This window comes from Colletotrichum spaethianum (assembly GCF_022836535.1).
Source record: "Colletotrichum spaethianum MAFF 239500 DNA, contig06, whole genome shotgun sequence".
Classification (NCBI taxonomy): Eukaryota; Fungi; Ascomycota; class Sordariomycetes; order Glomerellales; family Glomerellaceae; genus Colletotrichum; species Colletotrichum spaethianum.
This window is the reverse complement of record NW_026054776.1, coordinates 83527-96124: the sequence shown is the minus strand read 5'-3', so window position 1 is coordinate 96124 and position 12598 is coordinate 83527. Positions and strand designations below refer to the sequence as shown.

The following is a 12598-nucleotide window of genomic DNA, read 5'->3' as shown; positions in this document are numbered from 1 at the left end:
GTTGAAGAAAGAGGCTAGAATAATGGAAGGTCCATCTGCATGCTAGTAAACAACTGTCAGGTCCCAACCACATCTTGCTCATTTAACCGCCCTCCTTCCCGCGCCGCTGCTCTGATTAAAAGAAAGCATCAGCTAGAACGCGACCCAAAAACGGAAAATCAGAAATTCATCTCCCCTTTGCTGAACCGAGCGGTTGCTTATAGCATGCTACCTTTCGTATTCACAATCCCTGTCGAAAGCCTACGCAATAGCAAACTACCAACATCAGTGTTGTGAAAGCGAAAATAATGGGAATATCACAGAGTATATATAGAGCTTCATCGCCAAAACGATAGCACGAATTGTCTGTTGTTATTGGCTGAGCAATCCTGGTGTACTAGACTATTCTGACTCTCCATAAGTCTTCAGCGCCATTCCCCGCTATGTCCTCGGTGGTTTCTGTGAAAAAGGTGACTACACGGAGTTCTCATCCGATGCTTTCGGTTTCTCTCAGTTGCCCGAAATGCTAACAATGGTAGGCTCCGAGGAATCGTAATCGACAGTATGAGTGCCAAGCTGCCAAGTACCGAGGCTGTACGTATCGCCCGACTGGTCCGTGAACACGTAGTTGTACGTGTCTTTGACGTTGATAGTCAACCTCCACTTGAAAACAGAGTACCACGGGGCCTTGTTGAGATTGTACCAGGTAATGCCAGTCTTGTCCTGGACATCCTGGGGAGGCGCTCCGCTGGTGTGCGTACCCCAGTTGAGCCGAACATCGCTGAACTCCGGGCCGCGAGCCGAGAGCTCGTCGTCAGTAGGAGCTGGCTTGTCGGAAATTTCATAGTCATTAGCCTTGACCTGATACTTTGCGCCGTTGCTGGTCTTCAGTTCTTGCCAGCCAACGTTGGCATCGGCAGGGGGTTGCGTATCGGCCATGGTTATGAGTTATGACTTGGGTTCGGGTAAGAATGCTCTGTGAAATGGGATAATATTGCTTAGAGGTGTGGTTTTGATGATGTCAGTTTGTCCTTCTTCTTCTTCTTTTTGAGTGCCGGACGCCGGGCTTATATACACTCCGTTCATGAAGATCTCCTCTTCGGGACTACTGATCTATGCAATCTTGACCTACTCATTCCCTTCTTTCATCCAGACATTCAGCTATGTGATGAGGCAACTCCAAGTCACTAAGTTACTCACACAGCTTGAAGTTAGGAGATTACACTTTGGCTACAATATGTGTGGTTGTTTGTTACCAATGACAGGCCATGTGCAGAGCCCACTATACACAGCTGAACCTGCATGCTCGGCGGCAAACAGGGTTGCCGATCCTAGAGACAACCTAGCCATAATCAGTAGATTCTTTCGAGATTGGAAATAATCACGTTCATGGCGTTGCTGCAACCGCCAGGTGACTTTATTGGGGGGGCAAAAGAACGTTGTCACTAGGCCCGGTTATGCAGTGGTACCAAGAGGAGCAGCGTTGCCGATGCGGGGTAGTTCACGAGCGACACAAGACGCGCTTGACCATCATTGGCCCGGGTATGGTTATTCCACGTTCGCTAGCCACTATTGACCGTCCCATGGCAACCATTGCAATTTGCATGTCATCACTGATGTGACAGCTATTTTTCTGTCATACAACTGCGGCTGGCTAATTGATTTCAGCAAGCCACTGTACGCTGCGATCATATTCCATCTCCAACAGCCGTAGTTCCATTGACTATTCCCAACTATTAGATTTAATGGCTAGCTGACTACTGACCGTGGCCTTCTTGTTTGAGGAGAATGCCTGCAAGCTTCTCATAACTCAAAAAAAATTTCTGAACTATTGCAAGTAGGATAATATTGCAGCTGGATTAGGGTGACGGACAAGCCGAGACAAGGATGTAGCGGGAAAACGGATCAATGCTGGTCAGACTTAACATATCACTGAGATCAAAGTTGGCAAATGTACACAAAGACCTAAAAGGGTAAGAGCGATGGGAATCTCATCAGGAACGATTTGGTCATCTTGGGATTAGCAGCCTTAACACACTGTTGTACCAACCGGCCATAAGTATCCGGTTAGTCACAAGGTGAACCAAACTTCCAACCTGTTGATTGCATAACTTCTTTTTCATTGTTGAGACAAACGAATTGAGTGAACAGTCAGAACGTAATGGCAGCCACTACAGAAATTGCCACCGCAAATGAATTTGAGGTTGAACCACAGATGTCGGTCGCCGGGGGACCATGGGGCATGATTCATGAACCAATTCACGAGTCCCTCACATTGGCTGCCCTGATCAGCAGCAATTATGATGTTAGTCGGGGCACAACTATTAAGAACGCCAGTAACCACGATTGGGAATACATCCGGGGAGCAATCTGGAATGATGACCCGGATTGTCAGCTCTTCAACGACTCTGCGGGAGAGAACCATTCCTACTCAACAGGAGGCATGTGGCTATACTATTACAAGCAGGGTGAGTCTGAGTGGAATCCGAACGACCTTGACTCAACCCGACTCCGGAACCCTATCGGCCGTTCACATTACGGCGACCTTCAGTTCCTCCACTGCATGGCCTCTGCTTCTGGGGAAGAGCCCACGATAACTAAGGCAAAGGTGATGCTGTGGATGGAAGTAATGTACAAGCTCGCCAATGGTGAAGATGGAATCACTCCTAACACGGAAGTTCAACACACAAAACTTGAAGAGTTTTTCCCTGTCTTGTCCCTTCCGCCAAGGTTCAAGTCATTGGCTTATCTTCTGGCAAAGGAATCAAAGTTCCAAGGCTTGGATATTCATCGACGAGCACTCGGCAGCATGTTCCATGTCATTCAAGATTCTTACGCTATTGGCCATACCAAGCGTACGCCGTTGAACCCAGGAGACATGGAAACTACCAGTCAGTGGTCCTCTCGGCACCAGCGTATCTAAAGCCCACGCCGCTAATATTGCTTTCCAGATCCTCTAAGAGTTAGGCAGGGGGCAACGGATCGTTGGGGCGCAATCGAAAACTTTCACACCTACGGTGGTCAGAATGGCGCTGCGCATTCGCACTATGATCATGCTGCTGACGGGATTCCGGACCCCAGGAATCTAGGCAACCTGGATCAGTGGAATGGCCTTATTGGGTGCCGTGACGCAGTAGATAAGTGCAGAGGTCTTGCAATGTTGAAACAAGCTGGGAAGAAGTGGGACGATGTGGATGGTGTGAAGAACTATCTCGATCGAGAGGTGTTTGCATTGTCCCCGAACGCGACTGCGGCAAATAATCATGTATTGTGATTAGTGATTTCATAGTAGCAAGTACAAATTCAGTCTCCTATTTCTTAACCACTTCTTATTTAGTAAAGTTGAAGAAGTACTAGTGAATAGCAAGTCAAACATTAATGCTGTTTGGCCACAAACACCAACCCCTCTTTTGGCCGTGAGCTTAGGTACTTCCCAGTTTTGTGATCGCCGCTCTGAGCTGAATAGATATAACCTCGTGTAACTATCGATGCCCTTGCAAACTTCAGATTAAACTTGTCCCATGCTTCCGCTTCTTTGTTCAAATATTGACGTGGGATCAACACAAAAAGCCATTCAGCTACGCCCAACCTGGTACCCCAAGGGTTGCGACCGCCGAACATAACCAGGCCGGGATCGACGTGCAGTACATAGTACTAGCGCAGCTACCCCAGCACTCAGCCAGCCTCATGTAACTAGGCCTGCATCAAACATCTAGATTAGGATTCTGACCCTCAACATGGTGCAGCCTTCCAGAAGAGGTTACCAATTCGCATTGTTCCATGATTCATATGGCGTGTCAAGGGAAGGAAAAATAAGCTTAGTGCCAGAGAGCATCAGGGGATTTCGGAGCAAAATTTCGAATTTTTTAGTCTCTGAAGAATTATATCTGACCAGTTTACGAGATAACCGAAGGTTTTTCTTACGCGTCGCCTCCTCCAGCCGAACTCTTATAGAGATCTCTAACACATGTTCTCCGCCGCAAGACCACTCCTGCTTGACTTCCTTACCATCATTGAAGCTCATCAGATTACGGGCTCATCCTCTTCTCAGTTCAGATTGTCCAGATCTTCAATATGACCAGTATCACAATCAATGGCAACACGGTTAAATCGGATGAAATTCCCGACCACGTCCCGCAAACCGCCCAAGGCACCAACTTCATCTTGGTTCAAGGCCGATATCGTGATTTCAATGCCAATGAGAAGAAAGAATTGGCGGATCTGAAGGTGGAGATCCAAGAATACGTCGCGGAGCATACGTACCTGTGCCGATACATGCCAAAAGATCTTGATCCAATCCGAGCGAAGCCTTATGTCAAGAACGTCACCATGTAAGTACACAAATGCCACGCAGACGCCGCAGGCAATCCCACTGACAGTTCCTTAGCTATCTTAGAGAGTTCAAAACTACCCTTTCATTGAAAGATACCGTCGAGAGAGATGAGAACCGGACAAACTACGAGATAGACTGCATTCTTCACGACAACCCCAACGTGAACGCCAGGGACTTGGCGCCACATATCGCAACAGCGGCAGGGGCTGATATCAAAAAGTTGGAAATCTGTCCCAGCAGAATCAGGCTCACTGTGCACCAGGACAAGCTCCAAGAGCTTGTGAAGCTTGACAGTGTGAACAGAATAGAAGAGGTACGACCAGACGAGCTATTCAATGATCAGGCCCGAGGCACTCTAAACGCCGATATGCTGGCATTGTCCACGGCATACCAAGGCGCAGGCCAAAGAATTTGTGTAGCAGACACAGGCTTCGACCAAGGCAAGATCAGCGACGAGCCCCCCATCGAAGTTCATCCGGCGTTTGCAGGTAGTCTTGAACATTTAGACTTTCTGTATCCCGATGAAAAGTACGCAGACCCCAGAGACCCGGTTGGTCACGGCACTCACGTATGTGCGTCGATTTGTGGGAGCGGGATCTACAAGCACCCTGAGTTGGGCAATATCAGCGTGAGAGGAACCGCGCCGTCTGCTAAGCTAATGGTGCAGTCCATATCAAAATGGGATACGGATTGGAAGAAATGGATCATCAAGGTTCCTGTCGACCTTTTTAGGGATCTATTCTCGAAACCGTACGGTCTTGGGGTTCGTATTCACAGCAACTCTTGGAGTAAGGCTTGGGATGAGACAAGCGGTCAAATCGACTACGAAGCTCAAGCAACCGACATTGACAGATTTATTTATGAGAATCCGGATTTCACTATTCTCGTCGCAGCGGGCAACCATGCCGACAAAACGAAGAAATGGGGGAGTCAGATTGGCGCGGCTAGTGCAGCCAAGAACGCCATCACCGTAGGAGCCACTGGTTCCTCGAGAGCTAATGATGGGCAGCGTTTCGTTGGCATTCCTGGTGCAAAACCAGTCACCAAAGTCAATGACACGGCAATCTTCAGCAGCCGTGGGCCTACTAAGCCCAGCCTTGACAAGGATGGCAAGCCCTTTTCCGGTCGCATCAAGCCAGATATCGTAGCACCGGGCGTTGCCATACTGTCAGCAGCATCAAGGGCTGTGAGCAAATATGACGCTGTGAGAACAAGATTTGGGCCGTCGGCTGACATAGACTGGCTCTTTATGTCGGGCACGAGCATGCCTACGCCGCTCGTCGCCGGTTGTGTTGCTTTGCTCCGCGAAGCCCTGCAGAGACACGGAAAGCAGCATCCCAGCTCTTCTTTGATAAAATCCCTGCTGGTCAACGGCGCGGTGAACTACTCTGAAGCTTGTGGTCTTGGTCTAGGCTACGACTACGAGCAGGGCTTTGGGCGTGTCGACGTTGACAGCTCTATTGCCATGATTGCGGCTTCCTCGTTTATCGAGGGTGGTAGTCTGCTAGAGGCTACGCAATTCGATGTGTCCGCTTTACGCCAAATTCCAGAGACAGAGAAGCGATGGGCGAGTGCTGAAATCCCCGTGCCCAGCGGTCGCAATAGGCTCGTCGTCACTCTTGCATACCCTGATCCGCCAGGTAGTTTGTTGCAAAACGACTTGAATCTCATCGTGCTGTCGGCGGGTGCTGAAAGGCACGGTAACATGGGAAAGGGCAAGGAGTTCGACCACATCAGTAAGTCTTCATTCTTAAACCAGCATACTTTTGCTAACAAAAGTACAGACAATGTTGAGAAAGTCATCTGGGACAATGTCCCGGGAGCTTCATTCAAGATTGTTGTCCGTGTTTCCAATAATGTCAAACCAGAGTCTAGAGCAACCTTCGCTGTGGCGTGGGACATTCGGGCTATGGCCAAGATATAGGCGGGTCTTACTAGCATGCTGAGGGACGCATAGAATGTCAAGTCCCATTACGCCTTGGTGAAAGGTTTGCACGAAGCCCTGCACGTCATATCCGCCCCTGTTCTCGTGGCCGGCCTTTCTTTGTCTCCCCCTGCAAGAAACATGTTGGTTCCTTCTCGTACCCCCGCCCCTCGGCGAGCTCTTTTGGGTTCCTGCATGATGCAGTCACCGGTAGTTTACTTAATCAGGAAGGTGAACATTTGACGAGAACTTGCAACGTATTGATTCAACAGCAACGACCCTGAGTATCGACCTTCACAAACCGCATACTTAAAGCTCTTGATGTTCTCCCCTTGTCTCCTCGATATTGTTCACTAAGATCTTCTTTATTTGTCTGTTGTCTCAGAGGAACAATCATTGATAACACCACAACAGTCTTGAACTTTTCATTCAGTGGTCCTTAGATTTCCCCAGCATGTCGAACACACAGGTTGCACTGCCAGCCCTCGTAGTTGAGTCTGAACACGAAATCCTAGCTTGCTCCGAATCTAGGTCTTACAAACCTAGCAATGCGGCTCCAAGTCCTGATTTAGAGTAAGCTTTTAGCCTTTATTCCGCCGCTTGCAGTCAAATTTGTTCTGATGAGTAGACTAGTTTTCTTGAAAAGCAGCTGTTGCAGCTCGACTTGATCGACTCAGGAGAAGGAAATGAAACTGCCGAGTCATCTGGGGAAGACGAAGTATCTACCAAAGCTTTCAACTCCGCTCAGTGCCTTTTCTGTAATAAACACAGCGCAGATCTCATGGACAACATGAGTCATATGCAGAAGCGTCATGGTCTTTTCGTACCAAGTCCCAACAATCTCATAGTGGATCTGGAGACACTGTTTGGCTACTTTCATCTCGTGATATTCGACTACGCCGAATGTCTTTTCTGTGGCTCTGCACGTAAATCTCCACAGGCGGCCCAGCAGCATATGACGGGCAAAGGCCACTGTCGGATCGATATCACGAAAGACGAATCGGAGTTCAGAGACTTTTATGATTTCCACGATGTTCCGGGAACAGACTCGGATGAGAATGGAAAAGCGAATAAGAACCCCAAGGAGGATCGCTTCATTGACGTCGATGAGAAGACTCGGCGCTTGGCATCGGGGAAGATCCTGTCCCATCGGAGCGCCAAGAAAGCTCGAGCATATCGACCTGTCATGGTGGATGACCAAAGCACGACCGACGTATTGTTGGAGGAAGGGCAAGCATCGAGACGTGCAACATCTAAAACCCTAGCGTTGAGCGGAAACAACAAAAAGGAATTGGCATCGGCTGAGAGACGGGATCTATTATTCAACAAGCAGCTGGCCACCTTACGTCCTGGAGACAGACAGGCATTGATGCATCTGCCTCTTTCACAGCAGTGGGCTTTGGTGGCCAAGGCTAAGAAGCAACAAGAGAAGTGGAACCGGGAGCAGATCGCGCAGGAGATCAAGCGACAGCTAAAAGCGAATCCATAGCTGGCGCCGGCGTCTTTTTCGTCTTTTCTGGACGCTAGCATAAGTCACGAAGAGCGAAATAGATAGTCCTTTTATCTGAATACATTTCTCAGCAGGTTCTCACATGGCCAAGCGTCTTTGGCATGCATGTCTTGGCTTCCAATAACTATTAGTGTCAGCCGCTTCAGCTCGCCCCTATAAGTATCCACCACAGAGTCTTTTTAAAGTGTCAGCTGGACGGCCTCAAATTTAGAAATCTCACCTTCAGCCGCAATTGTTGCACTCGAACTCCCATGAACTCACCAGGTAAACAGCCGGGCATCGCTTATCGTGCCTTGGACCATACTAACAATGATTTCCGTCTTTTGTTCCTCACACCTACTGCTGAACACGCAGCTCCTTCATGCGACGATATAGTCATCGGCGAGCTTCAACATTACTGCCTCAAGAAAGCCCCTCCTTTCGTTGCCCTGTCGTACTGCTGGGGAAAGGCCGCCACGCAGAGCAATATCGAGATCGATGGCATGTCACAGAGATGCGGCTTCAACGGCGAAGTTGCTCTTCGACATCTTCGCAGGACTGAGGGCGTCTACGTCTGGATCGACCAACTATGCATAAATCAGAACGACAACGCCGAAAAGGCGCACCAGGTCAGCATGATGCGCCAGATCTATTCGACCGCAACCCGGGTCGCTGTTTGGCTGGGCCTTCCAGACGACGACAGTGACATGGTCTTACGTCATATCAGGGACATGTGTGCCTTGATCCGAAAAGAGAAGTACCTCGACGTGGTGCGATTTCACACCGACATCGCCTTCCTCCGAAGAGTATCTCATGCGTTCCGCGCGTTCTGTAAGAGGGAGTACTGGAGTCGAGTTTGGATCATCCAAGAATTTGCCGTTGCTCGCGAGATTGACATAATCTGCGGACATGCATCGATCGGGTATGCTGACCTGAGAGAATTCATCGTCTTCCTCAACAAGCTCAACGAGTACAATCCTAAGATCCAGGAGGAAGGTGGATCGGAGGTGACGAAAACGCCTACGGAGATGCTGCGTGGCTTCAAAACCTCGGCGAACAGCTTCCTCGAAGCTGTCCTCACCCGACGACGCAGGTATCAGACACGACACGGCGTTCCTCCCACGAATCAAGCGATACCGGCACTTGAGGGCTTTGGGAATGCCAAGGTTAAGGACAGCGAGAGTCTTTTCGCGGTGTTGGTTACGACGCTGGTGCTTGAGATCGACTATAATCACTCGGAGGCAACTGATCACCGTGACCGCATCTTCGCCGTAATGCAATTTGCTGACGACGTCCTCGAGTTTGAGGGTCTCCCGAATTATACCCTCAGTTGTGAGAAAGTCTATCGAGACGTGGCTCGACGCATCCTGATGCAGGGGAATATTGACCTCTTGTCCTACTGTCAGTTCCCACGCGATAAATCTTTAACGACGACATGGGCGCCTGACTGGAAGATGAGGATTAAGAGACCCAACACCGGGAACCCATGGCACTCAAAATTCGATGCCTCAAAGTCTTCAATCCACGAGCAAGTCGTCGTCGCTCCGGATAGTGAGACCATCCAACTGCGAGGCGTTCTAGTTGATGTCATCACAGAAATCGGCAATGTCTGGAACCCAAGCTGGATCGAAGAGCTGGACTGTAAGGCAGCACCAGAGTACATCTCCGAGGTCCGTAAACTCTGCGAGAAGTCACCTATGTTCGCCCAGAAGATTAAGGACGCGGACTTAAAAGACGTCATGCGTATCTGCATCGCGGACCGGTACCAGTACAGGGAGCCGGAGAGGCAGAAGGAGCTGCTAGAGGCCTACGCCGAGGCGGTCTCGAGGATGACGAATGCGGTTCGCAATGTCACCGTCGAATTGGAGATGGGCATAGAGATGGTTGACACTATCGGGTGGCAGCAGCCGTGGTTTATGTTTGTGATGAAGAATCTCCACTCGCGGCGGCTGTTCCTCTCAGAGTCGGGTTATGTGGGGCTGGCGCCGATGCATGCTCAGCCAGGAGATAAGATCGTAATTCTCTTAGAAGGCAAAACTCCATATACTGTTCGAGAGACGGATGCAGGGCACCATGAGCTGGTTGGAGAGTCGTACGTGCATGGCGTTATGTTTGGCGAGTTCATGACAGACGACGTTGAGGTCAGGGACTACACGTTTCGGTGAGAGATTGAGCGAAGCCTGGGTGGCATCTCATAATTTATTCTACTCTCTTCTACTCTTCCAGCCCCATCACTGGTCGCTTCGGGACTACTTTACACGTAGCAGGTAGAAACACACCATGACGCTTTAAGAAAATATGCAGTCCCAAAGAATCGGGAGTGAGCCTGTATGATCCTCCCGTTCTTTTTGGGTGAGTGCCCCACCATCGCAGGCCAAGGCAGGACGCGCCGTCGGAGTTGCCTGACACTCACTCAAAACTCATCTCACTACAATAGGGCAGAATCAACGTGCAAACAGTGAGAATATCTAATGGTCAACAAAAACTGGTTCTCGCCTCAAACGAGGCAAAAGGGTACTGACAAGAGTGGGATTCGAACCCACGCCAATTACTTGACTAGCACCTGAAGCTAGCGCCTTAGACCGCTCGGCCATCTTGCCTTATTTGATGATGAGTTTATCATCAAATTTACTTAAGTACCCGAGCCAAACCACGAAAGATTGAGTATCACCTACCGCCTTTCTCATAGTTACCTGGCTATGGTATTCTGACTTTTTATTAGGATGCATCATTATGGAGATCCTGACGCACATCGAGGTTAGCGACTCCTCATTGAATCGCAAATGCCCTCGTCGTGTCGCCCTCCGACTGATGATGCGGCCAGACTGTTTGATGATAACTAAGCTCTTCTCTGTAGGAGTACAAGCGTAGAGTACATGGTGAGAAACCTAGCCAGGCAGCACAATCTTGATGGTAACGGCACACTCGACCCTGATTAATGCACATACTCTTTCGATGCTGCACTTCCGCTCTCTTCAATCATGAATTACGGCTGGCTCCGCCCGTTGTTACCATCGGCCAGGTTCTCCGTGCTCCTGCCAGCTTTTACATCCTCCCTCCAAGTCGACCTCTCCTCCGTCGCGACGCCTGGCCCCTTGTAAATGCTGCCATAGACACCTGAAGCCCAGCTAGCGCCGTCCTTCGCCTTCTGGCTCTTGCTGTCCTTGAACTTCCGTCGGTACCATTTTCCATAGGCGAGTAGGTAGTACAACCTGAAGCAGAGCAGTGCGAACTTGTCGTGCTCCAGGTCCTCGGGGTAGTCGGCGCCCATGTCGACGGCGGCGGCAATGCCGGACATGATGGCGATCTCGTGCGCGTTGACCAATGTCCATGATGCGGCGAAACGGGTGCGCTTCTTGGCTTGGAGGAACATCATCCAGGGCACGACAAACACGTAGTGCGTCCACGAGTGGCAGAGCTGATGCCACCAGTCGGCGCGGATGATCTTGTCCTTGTCAATCTCATCGTCGGTCCAGTGCCTGCGGTCACGGCCCTTGTTGAGATAGATCGTCTGGAACACGTGCTGCTCGAACGGCACCTTCTGCGGGAACTGGCCCTGGTAGTTGGTGGTGTCGAAGCACATCTCGAGCTTGGAACGGTCGTCGTCGTACATGCGGATGTAGTACATGGGTCTGAAATTGTCCTTGGCGTATGCGAGACGAGAAGACTGATCCAAGTCACCGTTCTTTCCCAAAGCCTTGACGGCCTTCTTCTCGTCGTAAAAGTTCTCGTAATATTTCTTCATGTAGTTGGAGTCGTTGTGAGTGATGGTGATGTCGTCAGAGAATTTGGCCGATCCGAGGACCTTGCGCTCGCGCCACGACGATGTCTTGCCGAGGATCTTCTTGGCTGTGTCGGCAAGGACGCAGAGGACAATTTCATCGTAGTGTTCCTCGGACTGAGGGGCGTCAGGGTCGCCGTCAACGGGGTTGTGGCCATCTTCCACGGGAGTGCGGGGCTTGGTCTTGACAAACACACCGCGCTTGTTTCGGTGGACGACTTCGGTGAGCTCAGTGGACAAGCGAACCGTCACGCCGCGAGACTCGAGGTCCTTCTTCCAGGCTGTGTAGAAGTCGGTGAAATTCGGGAAGACCACCATTGGCGGGAGATTCGACACCACGCTGTTTTTATCGGCGGGGTACCACATTCCGTAAGTTGGCGACGTGCAAAGGCGCTCCAGCATGATCGCCGGGACCTCTGGCGTTGCATTGCCCGTACCCAGGAACAGAGCAGTCATGGGGAGGCCGACGACGTTTGTAAACTCCTCGGAGAACAGGAAGAGTTTGAAGACAATCTTCAGCGGCAGCAGCGCAAAGAAGACCTCGAACCATCTCATAAACTTGAGCATGAACGCCAGCCTGCGGACCTCGGCCTGGTGCTTCGCGATGAAGTCGGTCGGGAAGACGTTGGTCCAGAACTTGTCGTCTTTGCCGAACGAGACCTGCAGCTTGACGGGGTCCGCGTGGTACCCCTGGCGGGCGAACATGGTCAGCGTGTGATGGAAGATGTAGCTGCCGCCCTGTACGCCCTGGTTGAACCAGCTGGCTCCATGGCGCTCCTTGTCGAGAGGGATCGAGAATGCCTGACCTCCGCAATAGTCGACCGAGTCGATGATGGTAACATCAAACTTGTCGGGGTGGTTGGATAAGTGGTAAGCCGTCGACATACTGGTGGGTGTTAGCAGCATGTTTACCGTGAGATTTCATCAAGACGTACCCGGCTGCACCGGCGCCAACGACGAGGACCCTCTTGCGCCCATCCTTGCCCGTATTTCCGTTCTGCGACATGTTTTCTGGGCTGTTTTGCTCAATATCACGATCGAAGGTTTGAGTTGCCATCAATGAAAGGGTGCAGGTTCATGGTATCCGCCATA

At 50.5% G+C, this 12598-nt stretch overlaps 6 protein-coding genes and 1 non-coding gene across 7 annotated transcripts; 4 read left to right on the top strand and 3 right to left on the bottom strand.

Moving 5' to 3' along the window:
* Positions 1-489: 489 nt before the first annotated feature.
* ColSpa_03053 (uncharacterized protein) lies at positions 490-918 on the bottom strand (the record flags this gene model as incomplete). Its single annotated transcript, XM_049269265.1, has 1 exon — positions 490-918. One exon carries the CDS (start codon positions 916-918, stop codon positions 490-492), a length of 429 nt encoding a protein of 142 aa, XP_049125222.1.
* A 1222-nt stretch (positions 919-2140) lies between these two features.
* Positions 2141-2902, top strand: ColSpa_03052 (uncharacterized protein; the record flags this gene model as incomplete). Its single annotated transcript, XM_049269264.1, has 1 exon — positions 2141-2902. The coding sequence occupies one exon, from the start codon at positions 2141-2143 to the stop codon at positions 2900-2902; it is 762 nt and encodes a 253-aa protein (XP_049125221.1).
* A 1151-nt stretch (positions 2903-4053) lies between these two features.
* ColSpa_03051 (serine racemase) lies at positions 4054-6236 on the top strand (the record flags this gene model as incomplete). The annotated part of the gene is made up of 3 exons (XM_049269263.1): positions 4054-4310; positions 4367-6048; positions 6097-6236. 3 exons carry the CDS (start codon positions 4054-4056, stop codon positions 6234-6236), a joined length of 2079 nt encoding a protein of 692 aa, XP_049125220.1.
* A 790-nt stretch (positions 6237-7026) lies between these two features.
* ColSpa_03050 (core trichothecene cluster (CTC) protein 15) lies at positions 7027-7725 on the top strand (the record flags this gene model as incomplete). The annotated part of the gene is made up of 1 exon (XM_049269262.1): positions 7027-7725. One exon carries the CDS (start codon positions 7027-7029, stop codon positions 7723-7725), a length of 699 nt encoding a protein of 232 aa, XP_049125219.1.
* Positions 7726-7997: 272 nt separating this feature from the next.
* On the top strand, positions 7998-9890 carry ColSpa_03049 (heterokaryon incompatibility protein 6, OR allele; the record flags this gene model as incomplete). The annotated part of the gene is made up of 1 exon (XM_049269261.1): positions 7998-9890. One exon carries the CDS (start codon positions 7998-8000, stop codon positions 9888-9890), a length of 1893 nt encoding a protein of 630 aa, XP_049125218.1.
* Positions 9891-10243: 353 nt separating this feature from the next.
* Positions 10244-10325, bottom strand: ColSpa_tRNA_083. Its single transcript has one exon. It is a non-coding gene; the product is annotated as a tRNA-Leu (tRNA).
* A 386-nt stretch (positions 10326-10711) lies between these two features.
* Positions 10712-12512, bottom strand: ColSpa_03048 (uncharacterized protein; the record flags this gene model as incomplete). The annotated part of the gene is made up of 2 exons (XM_049269260.1): positions 10712-12392; positions 12442-12512. 2 exons carry the CDS (start codon positions 12510-12512, stop codon positions 10712-10714), a joined length of 1752 nt encoding a protein of 583 aa, XP_049125217.1.
* Between the last annotated feature and the right edge of the window lie 86 nt (positions 12513-12598).